The 14,435-nt window shown below is 38.6% G+C and overlaps 1 protein-coding gene across 2 annotated transcripts in view; it reads left to right on the plus strand.

Annotated features, from left to right (window-relative positions):
• The window catches only part of boc (BOC cell adhesion associated, oncogene regulated), a 74,129-nt gene that overhangs the window by 33,020 nt on the left and 26,674 nt on the right, over nucleotides 1–14,435 (plus strand). For both annotated transcript variants that reach the window (XM_028800460.2, XM_028800458.2), the window contains exons 2-3: nucleotides 10,729–10,829; nucleotides 13,411–13,689. In XM_028800460.2, the coding sequence (XP_028656293.1) occupies nucleotides 10,769–10,829; nucleotides 13,411–13,689 (340 nt within the window). In that variant the 5' untranslated portion in view covers nucleotides 10,729–10,768. The remainder of the gene's footprint in view (nucleotides 1–10,728; nucleotides 10,830–13,410; nucleotides 13,690–14,435) is intronic.

A 14,435-nucleotide genomic window follows, 5' to 3' on the forward strand; every position in this document is an offset into this window, starting at 1 on the left:
GTTAGTGTCTCCTCGGGCAACCAGGGCCCCCTATAAGAAGTATGTGGCTGGTTATTGTCGGCCTCTGGGCCTCCTCGAAGGCATGAGCCTTGCAGTGGCAGTTGAACTCCGCCAGCTTTGCACTTGACACTGCCTCTGTTTATCTAAAATGAGCCAGTGTGGAAGTGGGGGGGGGGTTAAGGTTGGGGGTGTTAGTGGTAGTGTTGGGAAAGGGGTTGGACGTTTGGCTCATTTTGGAATCTTGAGATCCATAAATATTCAACAGATAAACCCCCTTTGCTTTCTGAAAGCAGATGGAATTTAAAACAACAAAAAACAATTTACATGGAGAGAGTGATCGTATTTATCCAATTTGCCAGGGTTGTCAAAATGAATTTATAGGAAAGACTTGCTGAACAATGTGCTCTGAGTAACTGCACCAAACAAAGCACATTTCTGCTATCCAAACCCACTTATACATGTTCAGAGGGCTTCCTCTCAAAGACAAGCAACAATTTTTGTTTTCCACTTAAGGACTGGGCGTGTACAGGATGGCATCTTGAAGTAAGTGGGTTTATTTTTATGTCCATTTTGATTACTTTACCTACCTGATGTCTTGGTGGACAGACCTATTTTGAAAATTAATAGGCTTTAATAAAATCCCTATTCCTATTACTAGCAAGAAGATGGTGAGCTCATACGTTATCTCTCTAATCTATACCTTTTAATGCCCTCAAATGTTGGTGGATTAAAAATTGTTACGAAACTCGACCAGTCATGAAAAAGATTTTCAAGTAACACTGAAGTGTGCTGCGTGCATAAGTATTCATGCACCCCAAACATTTTTCACTATAACTGCTTAAGTTTTTTGAGGCTGCTAGCTTTATACAGTGATCTGGAATGATTTTTTCCCGTGTATTTTTGCAGATTTGCTCCACCTCATTGAATTTTTGGTTAAGATGAGATCAGGACTTTGAGTGGGCCAGTTGTAGATCTTCATTGTTTAAATCTTGAGCCACCCCATTGTTATTTTGGACCTGTGTTTAGGATCATCACTGCCGTACTGAAAAGTGAATGTTCTTCCAAGTTTTTTTTTTTTGTTTTTTTTTGCATAACTGCAATATGTTCTGGTTATTTTTTTCTTCAACACCAATGTGAAATATAAAGTGCAATATAAATAAAATTTATTATTATTATTATTATAAGCATGCTCATAATGTAATGCTGCTGTCACTATGTTTCACCTTAGGAATAATGCATCACACAGCTTGGGCAGGGTTAGGTTTGCAGATTATGTAGTCCTTTGAATTTTCACAGAAGAGCTTATTTTTGGTCTGTTCTGTAGACTGTAGCAGATTCACTCATGCTTTCTGACAAACTCTACACAGATCTTATGACTAAATATATAGGGAAAGAATTATGATGGGTATACCATTTTGAAATCATGCTTAATGTGTGGAAAGGCATCAGGCTTTTTTTTTTTTTTTTTTTTTTGTGTTAGGGCCAGAATTAGTTTTTCAGCTACAAATTGAGGCACGGCAGAAGTGTAGTCAGAGGAAAACAATAAAAATAAAATTGTTGGTGTACTATCAGTTTTTTTTTTTTGTTTTTTTTTTTCAAACATGTAATATGTCTTTGCATATTTAGTGGGTCTTCTGTTTCTCTTCAATGTCTCTGAAGGGTGAGTTGTCTTAAGCCTTTTCCTGTAGGATAGGGAGAATGCACAATTCCTCAGCCAAAGGTATAGTGGTGGGGAAATCCATTTTTATTTCTCTTTGTTTCAGTAACTATTGGCAAAACGGGGGAAAAGTTCCCCTTCCTATTTATAAGGTAGTAGTGACAGGATTACTATAACTTGCTTTCAGGAGAATTTGGGTTTCAAAATGTCAGGAATATTTTGTGAGTGCAACGTTCATTGGTTCCTCTTGACTTGGTGGCATTGGCTGTTCTTCTGTCCCTCGGAATTTTCCTGTAGTAAATAAACAATGTTGAATCCTCTTGTACTGAGCAATGAGTGGTTTATTTTCATCAGTTCCTGTTTACTTAAGCATGACTGACTATGATGTTTTGATAAAGAATTTTGTGGTGGGGATAAAGATTTGATTGATCATTACTTAATTTTCTTGTCTTGTTCTCTTTTGAGGGGCAAACCATAGTTTTTGTGCTTGTAGTCTCTTAAAAGAATTGTGTTGGTGAACTGAAGGGTTTTGGGTAGACTAAGAAGGGAATGTATGTACTCTTGAGCTTCTTGCTGCCAAACATTTCACCACATGCTGGGAACGTAAAGTGGCTCTGTGCTTTCTGCTAGGAAAATAGATACCACATATTTGGGTTCTCATTCTTGAAGGATTTCCTCTTTGTGATGAGTGCATTTTTCCCTACCATTAAAGCCAATGAAGGAGCTTCCCTTAAAGCCCTGATGCCATGTTTACATCTTTTTTTTCTAATACATTTACCAGCTTTGCTTTAGAGCACCCTGATAAAGCAACAAGATTTACTTTAATGTAGAAAGTTTGTTATAGCTGGACTGAGACTGGCCTGGTTATACATTTTAAATAGTAGCCTAGTCACTTTTCATGAGGAGTGTACACATTCTCTAAGATATCTGCATGGGCTTTCCTCCCATGTATCGCAGATGTGTTTGTTAGTTTAATATGACATTCTTTTTTTATGCATTTTACTTTGTTATGCTCGGAGATAAATTTATGGAACATGTGAGGCTGGTTCCTGTTTTGCATCCAGCTGCCAGGATAGGCTAAAACCACCTTAATTTTGATTTGGATTAAATAGGGTTGACAATATTATGTTACATAATTTGTGAATAGCTGTAACACAGTACCAAATAGGAAGTCAAGAGGTCCCATTGATGTATGTCCTGATTAACAAAATTGCAGAATGATTGTGTTGTATTTGCATCTTGCTCGAACAGGACTGTCCACGGGGCTTCCATCTCCTAGCTTGTGTATTGACTGGTGTCTTTATCCCACACAAATAATTATGCATACTGTTTTTCCATCATTCACCACTTTATTATTTGATTTGATGGAAAGATGTAATTGTTTTTTTTTTTTTCTTGATCCAGTTGACTAGTGATCCTGGCTGCCTGTAGGTGATAGCTTATGCTTTTAAGTGTGTTTCCTTGATTTTTTTTTATTATTAAAAAACACGTTTTTTATATTTAAATGCATCACTTGGTTTTCTCAGTCCACTTTATCCACCACACGGCTTTATGTAGGTGGAGCCTATCCTGTACCTCTGAGCACAAGGCAGGTGCCAACCTTGGACAGAATGCTAGTTCAGTGCAGAGCAGGCCTCCCATTCAAACACACTCGAGGGACAGTTTATCTTGAATTGATAGAACCCTAGACAAATACGATCACACAACTCCATGTTGAATGGTTTCATATTGGAGTCAATTCAGAATCTAGAAACACTGCAGGGAAACAGTTTTACTTTCACAGAAATTTTGCTCACAACATTTTTATGTACACTTGGGTATTAGAATGTAGCATCCTTTTTATCACTTCTTAGCAGAAGAAGAAAATAGCAAGTTTATTGTCAATACCTTTCAGTAAGATCTGATTGAAAACATGTGCTGTACATCAAGCACGTTTCATGGTGCATTCAGACAGTAAGAGAAATGTACTGATTTCAAAATGCAAATAATGTGCTTTTGTTGTCTTGTAAGAGTTTAACCTGTTTAGAGTCAAAACCATCTAATAGAACAATGTCAACATAATGTCAAATTTAAATGTGAACCTTGCGGTGAACTCTTAATACAGTATTACAGAGTAAAATATTTTGCTTGGTTCTTAGTTTCAGAACTCAACCATAATCTTTCTGTTCAGCATAAATTGCTAAAGAAAAGTTATTTGTTTAAAAAATATTTTATTATGAATATTTGCTTGTAGGTGCCCTTTGTGCTCAGTGCTGCTGGTATAGGCACCAGAAACCCTAAAATTGATTAAGCAGGGTTGAGCATATTATACTATGTTTGTAGGTGGTGTTTTTATTAAATTATTGGACTTGTCTCGGTTTTTTTAATTAAAGAGTGCCCCCCACTTTTCAATATATTTTTTCCTTTGGTGTGTGCAGATAAACATGCATACCACATTGCCTCCACTTTTACACTGCACACCCATTCCATTCTGTTGCCAAAAACTTGTGGATACTCTGATGTCATGTCAGGGCATGGCTCTTCTCCACCGTGTGTAGTGTCATTTCTAAGAGCCATGTCAGAATAGGGGGGAGAGTTGTTTTTTAATTTTTTAATAGTCCTCAAAAATATAGTGACTGAAGTGCAGTGTTGAAGATGTTGATCATACTTTGGCATTCATTGGTAAGTTAAGTGTAATTTCAGATAATGTATGACCATACTAAAAAAGAATGCCTTTAGAGAAAGCATTTCATTAAATTTAGAGGCCATTCTCTTTTTATTGATTAAATGCTTTATACACTTGGAGATGCACAGCATTTATATTATGATTTGGGTTAAGTGTGCATTTTAATGGCGAGATGGATAGATGTATTTTCCATAAACTACAAAATAGTAGTTACAGTATCTGTTATACAACAGCTTCCTTTCTTTCTTTCTGTTCTTTTGTATCATTTACAGATTTTATCTGGTAGAACTATATTGCCCAATGCTTGAAAAACTGTCCCAAGCTGACAGAGTAGCTGATTGTTAAATTAAGTTTATTTATTGATTTATTTTTTTAATTTTATACGTAAACTAAGCAGCTCATAGATTGCCACTTCTCAGCAATGATTTCAGAAATGACAGCTGCACTATAGACTTGGATCCTTGGTAGGGTCACTAAAGTATGATTGTTGATGATTTGTTTCTGCTTGTTATTGTTTAACTGATTTTAAACTGTCAATTGTTTGGCACATGTGTGAAGCACGCAGTAGTACAACACAGTTTGAGTACTCCTCCTGGCCATGACTGATGTCACATCATTTAGTATATTTTTATATCATCTGGGTTGTCTGGCTGTACTCCAGTCTCTTGATGGCTAATATATGATGTCACCAGCAATGAAAAAAACTGGTCCGCTGAACACTTGGGCCTTTAGAGGATACTAGGCATTACTGTGTCCTCCTGTAGAAACAGGTTTGAGTGCAATGAATATTTTGCTTGTTTAAACCCTATACTGTAAAACAATTTTTGTGCAGGAACATAAAGTATTTTCATTCATAGTGTATTTGCTGCATTTAAATAATATGAACAGCATGTATCATATTCCTCAAGTTTGTGCTGAGCAGCTCAGAACAGATTTTGATGATGCAACATGGTGGGTAAATTATTGGATTTGGAAAGCTTTTCAGTGAAGGTTCTGGAGACTATTTAGATGGACATTGGAGTTAAGCCAAGCTTGTGCTGTTTGTGCTTGTTGCTTTTGAGATGTTTGTCGACAGATCTCGTTGAAATAAAAGTCGCCACTATGTGTAGTTAGCAGGGTTCTCTTCTTGGCCTGTGGAATGTGAACAGTATCAGTCATCCAGTGCTTCCTGTGAAGTGGCCCAGCAGTCGTTATTCACTAACCTCATGCTCAACTGGCAGGCTTGTGAAGTTTTCTTTGGATCTCCAAGGAGGAATCGGCCGGGTCACTGTGCTGTCGTGATGGTTTGTTTATTTATTGAGTTATTTGTAAAACAGACTGCTGCTTAATGGCGGTTTTGAGAAAAAACAGAAGTCTTGTGATGCAAGGTTTTCCTAGTGGTTGTTGGGATTTCTATCCTAGCTCAACGTACTTTTTCCCCTCTCTGGTTAGAAGGTACATTTTCAAAGAAAACACATGCTTACATTACATAATGGCAATCTCACCGTTCTTTGGGGTTGAATCAGTACTCGTTCTCTTTCTTTGTACACATGTGAGAAGAAAAATTAAAGGAATTTCATGATAGGTTGAAAACGTGTAATATTCTGAAAACTAGTTGTTCCATTTCATGTTTATAGGGGGTTATAGGTGAATAAGAAACATATGCTGTGCTCGTTTTACAAGTCCTGTCAGGTAAACATATATTTTTGTAATGGATTTCTTGATGTGTTCATACAGTATGTTCATTGGGTGATAAGATTTATATGACAGAGCGGGTTTTAAAAATGGGATTTCTGTGATCAGGATCCATTTGTCTCCATTATGAATAGAGAGTGTAGCTTACCTTTTAATTATATTATCATCGAACATAGCAGCAGTGCCTGCCAATTGGTGACAATAATTTGGTCAAAATAGTCCCCAGTCTTGGGGCGGCACGGTGGCGCAGTGGGTAGCGCTGCTGCCTCGCAGTTGGGAGACCTGGGGACCTGGGTTCGCCTCCCGGGTCCTCCCTGCGTGGAGTTTGCATGTTCTCCCCGTGTCTGCGTGGGTTTCCTCCGGGCGCTCCGGTTTCCTCCCACAGTCCAAAGACATGCAGGTTAGGTGGATTGGCGATTCTAAATTGGCCCTAATGTGTGCTTGGTGTGTGGGTGTGTTTGTGTGTGTCCTGCGGTGGGTTGGCACCCTGCCCAGGATTGGTTCCCTGCCTTGTGCCCTGTGTTGGCTGGGATTGGCTCCAGCAGACCCCCGTGACCCTGTGTTCGGATTCAGCGGGTTGGAAAATGGATGGATGGATGGATAGTCCCCAGTCTTAAAACTTGGGCTTGGATCACCCAATACCATATGTGGTTTACAAAACTACAGTATGCTCAAAAAATGGTGACTGTTTAAAAAAACAAAAAAAACAAAACAAAAACAAAACAAAAGTTGTACCTGAAACTTCTCCATTATAATGGATTGTGTCTTGGCTGTATTTGGTTCTGATAGTTGCATCTTTTGATTGGATGTTGATCTTTTTTGTGAGTCAGGGTTTCATTTGAGTGTCATTAAAAGGAATTTTTAAATGGACAGATTGTTTTGAAGAATCTGAAGCTTGCAGTCTACAGGAGGACCCCATGGTACTTTATAGTGACTGTCTAGCTATCAAAGTTTGAATTTGTCTTTTTGCTGTTTTTTTTTTTTTTTCTGCTCACATTAGGACTGGTCAATTGCTGTGCTGTTCAAACAGGTGTGTAAACATAGGCAACCTAAGGTCAGGGGTCGCAATAACACACTTTTGGGTAATTGGTATTTCATCAGACCATCTTTACCCTTCTCTGAAGCGTGTTTAGTAAGCTGTGTGCATTTCTGTGCATCTAGGTGCTTCTGTCAATAATTTTTCTTGGTATGGCAATTCTGTGGCAGTTCTCATGAGAGTGTGTCAGGTTTAGGGTATATACTTTTCTATTTCGACTTAATGGTAAAGCTTCAACCCTTGAAGCATTATTCTAGTCTTTTTTGAAAGTACATTAAGAAAAAAAACGCATTTTAAATGGCTGTATGTACTTTGTCCTGGGTATCCAGCATCTGTGGAGCATCTACATGCAGTGTTCACTTTTGATGCTCATTAATGTTTTGGGCAGCTTCTGCATATTCACTTTTGTCCTCATTACCTTTGTGGGGTACAGTGCCTTTGGCTGTGTTAGGTTCTCGGCAAACCTCTTGAGGGAAGTGGAGTATCTATGAGCGCAATTATAGAATTTACTTAAACTTCTTGTAATCTGGGCTGTGGAGTTAGTACACAAAGCCTTCAGCTACAACTCCGAATCTGTCTTGTTAATTGCTGGTACCACCTACTTCGACTCCGACTCCTCTGTTTCTGGTACCACTGACTCCAACTACTGTATTTGTAATTAGACTAATATATTTACTTTGTTTATTGAAAGCACACAACATACAAGATACAAGGCACTTCATCACTGCCAGTTCGAATCATCAGGCTAATTTTTAGCATTCTAACCTGTTAAAGTTCAGGTTTGAAGGCTGTAACAATATTGTTGTGGCTTGCAAAATGAGTAACATTAAACATAATAAGTCTAACAAAATTAAGAAAAGAAGCTATATTTTTATCTAGAAGAAAATAATAGTTTATTTGAATTGGCATGTGTGAAAATGGAAATTTTAACACATTATATTAAAATTTTAGATTTAGTTGGAGCTGTTACATTTTTACCGACTCCATTAACCCAATAATTGCTTCTGACTTCAACTCCACAGCCTTGATTGTAATAGGATATTTGGTTAGTAATAGTGCTCACTATGAAAAGCTCTGTGTAAACCAATTAGGTTGGTGTGAATTGCACCTGGACAATGTAGTATGGAAAATTAGCCGAGGTGATGCTACCAGCCTAGAAGAATACTAGATTGTGGTCATTATAGTCCTTAATGAGTTATTTAGATGATCTTGTTTATGTTGGTGTCTGTACTGGCTAAGTTTTTATTTTTGTTTTCTCTGTTATTGTCATGTGTTACCTTTAGTTTATATTAAATTGTATTACATTAAAAATCTTGAAGTGTAAAAACCCCAATAATGTATCAATAGGCACATTCCTAAATAAATGTCAGTATGTATTAATTGCATGGTGTTTATTTTAGTTGTACTAAATTACAATCCATTTATTGTAATGCATGCAGTATAAAAATAATAAAGACATGTCATACTGATTAATCTAATTTAGGGTTATTGGATGGCAGAAGACATCCTGGCAGCTTTAGTTAGTTCATCAAAGGGCACACAAACGTAAGATCCACATACAAACTTGCATAGAGCCAATTTTAGAATCGCCAATCAACCTGCCATGTACGTATTTGGAGATTTGTCAAAAAAACCCAAAGACATGCTGGAAAACTGAAAACTCCACATGGACAGTGAGCAGGTGTGGGATTTAAACTCTCTTCACTGTATCTGTGAGGCAGCAGCAATAATCGCTGGACCACTGTGCCATTCTAAATATAAGTTGAATTAAGTTTGATATTACTTGTATTTTTTTTTATGTTCCTGGGTAAATGATTTCATAATATTTCTCAAGTATCCTGTTGTCTTCGTTGTTGCGTTTTTCATGTATTGAAGTGAAAGTAACACATTTTTGCTTGTTTGCATTATCTCGGATGTCTAAATATGGAAATCTTGTCATATTTTCTTAAAAAAAAATAAAGCTACCCCACTGTGGTTCCCACATCAGTTCTTCTGGCTGCTTTCCTTGTTCAGCATGTTTTTGTACTTTGGCAAGCAGGCGCTGTTCACAATAGTTGCCCTCATTAATTATTTGTGAAGTTGGTGGGGAGAGTAGGAACTCCTGGCAATCTAGGACCAAGGAGACCACCCCCATGTTGATGGGAAGTTGTTAGTTTAACCTGACAGAAAAGAATCTGCAAAACTTGGCAGAAAGTGTAGGCTCCAAAGCTGCATTCTGAATGTGGCCAGGACTGTGGCTACATTGGGATGAGCTTAAAGTTGTACTCCCTTAGCTCTGTTTCCACATCTGCAATATGCATCCAGTCCTCAATAGTGGAAGAATTTGTACATAAAAGTGGCCAGTGCCATTCGGGTTACTCATACCTATATGCTGGTCTGACTTGGATTTCTTAATTGTTTTCTTGTTTTGCTCATTGAAGTCTAAATAAACCGAACAGTTTTGCAAATAATATCTTGAAACTATAAACCATTTGTTTCCATGTTACTGTACACTCCTGACATGTCCTCTGGTATCATTATTTCCTTGAAGCAACCTGCTATGCCTCTGCCACAAACAAAAGGGGCAAATAGAACACACTCTGAACTAGTCTAGTATGTCAGTGCCAACATCAGGAAAACAAAGTGGAAAAAGGGTGGTGGTGGGGGGCGGGTGAAGGGTATCGCAAAGCAGGCAGACATTCTTAGTTTGGTTGTCTGGGCCGGAGGCTGTTCATTATCCACTGAGAGATTCATTGATGGGGGAGAAGCGCACAGTAAATTATGCAAGGAGCCAGGTCAGTCTTTGCTATGCAGGTATCAACACAGAAATGCTTGATGAAGGGCAGGCAGGCAGCCTGGGTTATATAAAGTGCTAATTGTTTAATTTACATATTGCAGCTAGATATTTTTTAACTGTTCAATATGTTACTGCTCATAATAACACAAATGTAAGATTTTTTTTCTGGGGTCTAGATTTTTTGGCTGGCATAGTTGGTAGCCTCATGTATAGCTTGCATTTTCTCTCAGCTCAACATACTTAAGGCTGTGCTGCTTTCTCTTGCCATTACAATGGTTCTTCATGTTTCCAGACCCCATCTGTCTTTACTTTTTGACTGGAATTAGCTTCTCATGTGTCGAGCTGTGGCTCCAGGCTGTCGGCAGGCAGAGGGAGGAATGTGGGGGTCGTGGAGAATCAGCTCTCAATGCGGGTAGTGTTCTCCCTTCAGCATTACCTGAAAGCAATTAAGTAGCACGAAAGTGGTTCGATTCTACCTGTATCACTTACTTTTCCAAATGCTGGGGGCCCCCTAATGCTGCTGATGGTATAATGTTTCCCATTGCAGGTGCAGGCCTGGGAAAACGAGCCTACTTTGATCAAACCCAGATGGATTTCAGTAATGGAGGTCTTGGGGGCTAGAATTAATCCTCTTGAGGAGGCATATTGGTAACAGATTGTCAAGAGTGGGCCATTGCTTAAATAACAGCTGGTCATTAGGTGAAATTCCTTTAGCAACTGTCTTCTGCCAATACCCCCACCTAACTTTTATTTTAATCCATATAATGTCTATTGCAGATTTCAGTTTTTGATAATGCGATCTCCATTTCAAGATACTTTTCATTATAGGCACTGTATAAGTGAGTGCTGCTATATTCCAGGTATAAATCAACATAAATCTCAGTGGGTATTAACAATTTAATATTTTTTTCTTTTTGTAGGTTGTGCAACTGAGAGGCAGTCTGAGTTGATGGTGTGAAGATGGGGGTGCCGAGGAGCTTTTTCCTTTTGGCAGCTGTGGCTGCTCTAGTATCCTCAGCAGGTGAGAGACAGACCTGATATTGCTGTGGTCCAAAAAAATTCTTTTGACCATATCTGATGTTTGGTCCAGACAAGCACACAATATAGTCTGGTCAGATAGAAAAGGGTGCACACATTTTTATAAGCTGTTTTTCTTTAAAGTTACCTTTAAAGAACTTTACGTATTTATTTGCTGTGCTTCTGGATTTTCAAATGTGTCAGCAAGTATTGTTGATCATCAGACTCTGGTTATACTTACAGTGGTGTGAAAAACTATTTGCCCCCTTCCTGATTTCTTATTGTTTTGCATGTTTGTCACACAAAATGTTTCTGATCATCAAACACATTTAACCATTAGTCAAATATAACACAAGTAAACACAAAATGCAGTTTTTAAATGATGGTTTTTATTATTTAGGGAGAAAAAAAATCCAGACCTACATGGCCCAATTAAGGTCAGTGTTCACGACTCCACCATAAGAAAGAGACTGGGCAAAAACGGCCTGCATGGCAGATTTCCAAGACGCAAACCACTGTTAAGCAAAAAGAACATTAGGGCTCGTCTCAATTTTGCTAAGAAACATCTCAATGATTGCCAAGACTTTTGGGGAAATACCTTGTGGACTGATGAGACAAAAGTTGAACTTTTTGGAAGGCAAATGTCCCGTTACATCTGGCGTAAAAGGAACACAGCATTTCAGAAAAAGAACATCATACCAACAGTAAAATATGGTGGTGGTAGTGTGATGGTCTTGGGTTGTTTTGCTGCTTCAGGACCTGGAAGGCTTGCTGTGATAGATGGAACCATGAATTCTACTGTCTACCAAAAAATCCTGAAGGAGAATGTCCGGCCATCTGTTCGTCAACTCAAGCTGAAGCGATGTTGGGTGCTGCAACAGGACAATGACCCAAAACACACCAGCAAATCCACCTCTGAATGGCTGAAGAAAAACAAAATGAAGACTTTGGAGTGGCCTAGTCAAAGTCCTGACCTGAATCCAATTGAGATGCTATGGCATGACCTTAAAAAGGCGGTTCATGCTAGAAAACCCTCAAATAAAGCTGAATTACAACAATTTTGCAAAGATGAGTGGGCCAAAATTCCTCCAGAGCGCTGTAATAGACTCATTGCAAGTTATCGCAAACGCTTGATTGCAGTTATTGCTGCTAAGGGTGGCCCAACCAGTTATTAGGTTCAGGGGGCAATTACTTTTTCACACAGGGCCATGTAGGTTTGGATTTTTTTTTCTCCCTAAATAATAAAAACCACCATTTACAAACTGCATTTTGTGTTTACTTGTGTTATATTTGACTAATGGTTAAATGTGTTTGATGATCAGAAACATTTTGTGTGACAAACATGCAAAAGAATAAGAAATCAGGAAGGGGGCAAATAGTTTTTCACACCACTGTAATTGCATTTATAAAGAATAGTAATGAAGTTCCCATTTTTTTTTTCCCCCAAGTTCTTTGGTGAGATACTGTATATTACTTTGTGATCTTTATACTACTAGTTAACTGGTCATCACTTGTCAGTATTTTCTGTTGATTCTTTCCTCTTGGGGCCTTACATGTTCAAGCCATCCTTTTTTGCTGTACATGTATTTTTTGGAACCTCCTTACACCATCTCAGAGACGCAGGGGCTTGTCCTGACAGCACTGGGTGCAAAACACATTTACTATTTACATCCTGCTGCTACCATTGCTCAAATAAACACCTCCGTCATTTGGGTTGATCAAAGGACTTTGGAACTTGTTTTATACTCCCGAGTATGGATAATTTTTTTTTTTTTTTAATGAGCTCTGACACCTTGTTTCTTTGAAAATCCCCATGTTTCCAGGAGGGTGCCAGAATCTCAATACTAGTAATCATTTCACCTCATCATTTCTGTGGAAATGGAAGCTTCTGATTTCTGTCACTTATATATTACCCAATCCCTATCCTCCACCACCCTCCAGTTTTTCCAGTTAAAACATTAATCATTTAAATATGCAAGGAGCAGTTTACACTGGACATGCAAAGGTTACAATTATATATGATTTATTTTTACTAACTACTTTGCCCTAGGGAGAGTCTCAAGTGGTTATATGTTATTAAGTTGGAATTTTTGTTTCTTAAATTATTGTATTTGTTATTTTTCTAATCATGCTTAAACCCAGGAGAGGCAAAATGGCATAATGGTCAGTACTGCTGCCTTTCTGCTTCAGGAACTGGGTTGAATTTCTATCCTGTTCACTTTGTGTGAACATTCTCCCAATATCCAGATTTTTTTAAAAGGTTTTGTGGTTTTCTACCAAATTTATAAGCTGTGTAACTGGCAACTCCAAATTGGCACATTGAGACCGGGTGTTAGTCTGTACTTCTTCATAGGCTGCAGTGGACTGGTGTCCTAGTTAGGGCTGGCACCCTGATGGAGCGAAGATCAATTGCAGCTCCCATTAACCCTGAAAAGGAGAAAGAAGATTTGGAAATTGATGAATCCCCAGACCCAATCTGCCAAAATTTTATATTTTATAAATTGTATATATCATTTTATATTTTAATATTGGATTTGTCTTAAGTTGGAGCTTACCATACATGTTTTTTTTTTTTTTACCCGCAGATGACATGCCATCATTCACAGTACAGCCTGCCTCTGTGGTTCAGAAGTTAGGCGAGTTGGTCACCCTGACGTGCAGCGTGGAGCCTTCAACAGCTGCTGTGAGCTGGCAATATAATGGACAGCCCTTGCCTGCTAATACATCTGATCTGGGAGTTCTAGTTCAAAGGGATACCTTTATTATTCCTTCTCTCAGTACCCTCAACGTTGGGCGCTATCAGTGCGTGGCACGGACCGCCTCAGGAGCATGTGCGAGCATTCCGGCTTCTGTGACTGTGGCAAGTAAGTTGCTGTTGGAGTTTTGAGACTGTATCTTGCTGTTGATAGTCCCTTAGGAATTGAATGCCACCCTCCTATTGAGGCTAAATGGCTCAGAGATGTTGGGTATATATTTGCTTTACTTAAACTAATAATGCCTGAAGTGAATTGCACCTGGGGGTGTTACTAGTGAGGGGGGCTATTTAGATAGTGAGACAGAAATGAGAATCGCCTGTTGAGATGCTGTGAAAGAGAGTAACTCAATCCCCAGCCAGAGGTCCAGTCGTTTTGGTGCTGACATCTGGAGCATGGCCTGAGGCCCTATTGGATTACAGCACATTCCAGGGAAATGAAATCAAGAGCGCTCACAAGGGCCCTCTTCCTGCTCTTAATAAGCAGCAGTCCTGAGTCCCGAAAGAATACTCCTTTTGCTCTTTGCCCCGCTGCTTTGAATGAAATGTGATGCTCAGCCACCATCTGTGAAGTGACAAACCCCTGCCAGAACCCTAGATTTTGCTGGTATCACAAAGCTGTAGGGCAGTTGTTTTTTTTGAGGTCTTTCTCATGCTAAGGCATCAGGAAAGCTTGCACAGTTTAACAAACAGTCCACTTTCCCCCACAGTACATAGTAATGCAGTTTACTTGGTTCAGAGGAACAAAAATTCTTAAAATTAATTTTGTGAAATTGTATTACCATGAGCAGTTTTTGGGTCTGCTCATATTCATGAAATTTTAACTTTTTAATATAGAGAAAAGCCAAGCAAAATGAC

The sequence above is a fragment of the Erpetoichthys calabaricus genome, chromosome 4 (genome assembly GCF_900747795.2).
Source record: "Erpetoichthys calabaricus chromosome 4, fErpCal1.3, whole genome shotgun sequence".
Taxonomy (NCBI): domain Eukaryota; kingdom Metazoa; phylum Chordata; class Cladistia; order Polypteriformes; family Polypteridae; genus Erpetoichthys; species Erpetoichthys calabaricus.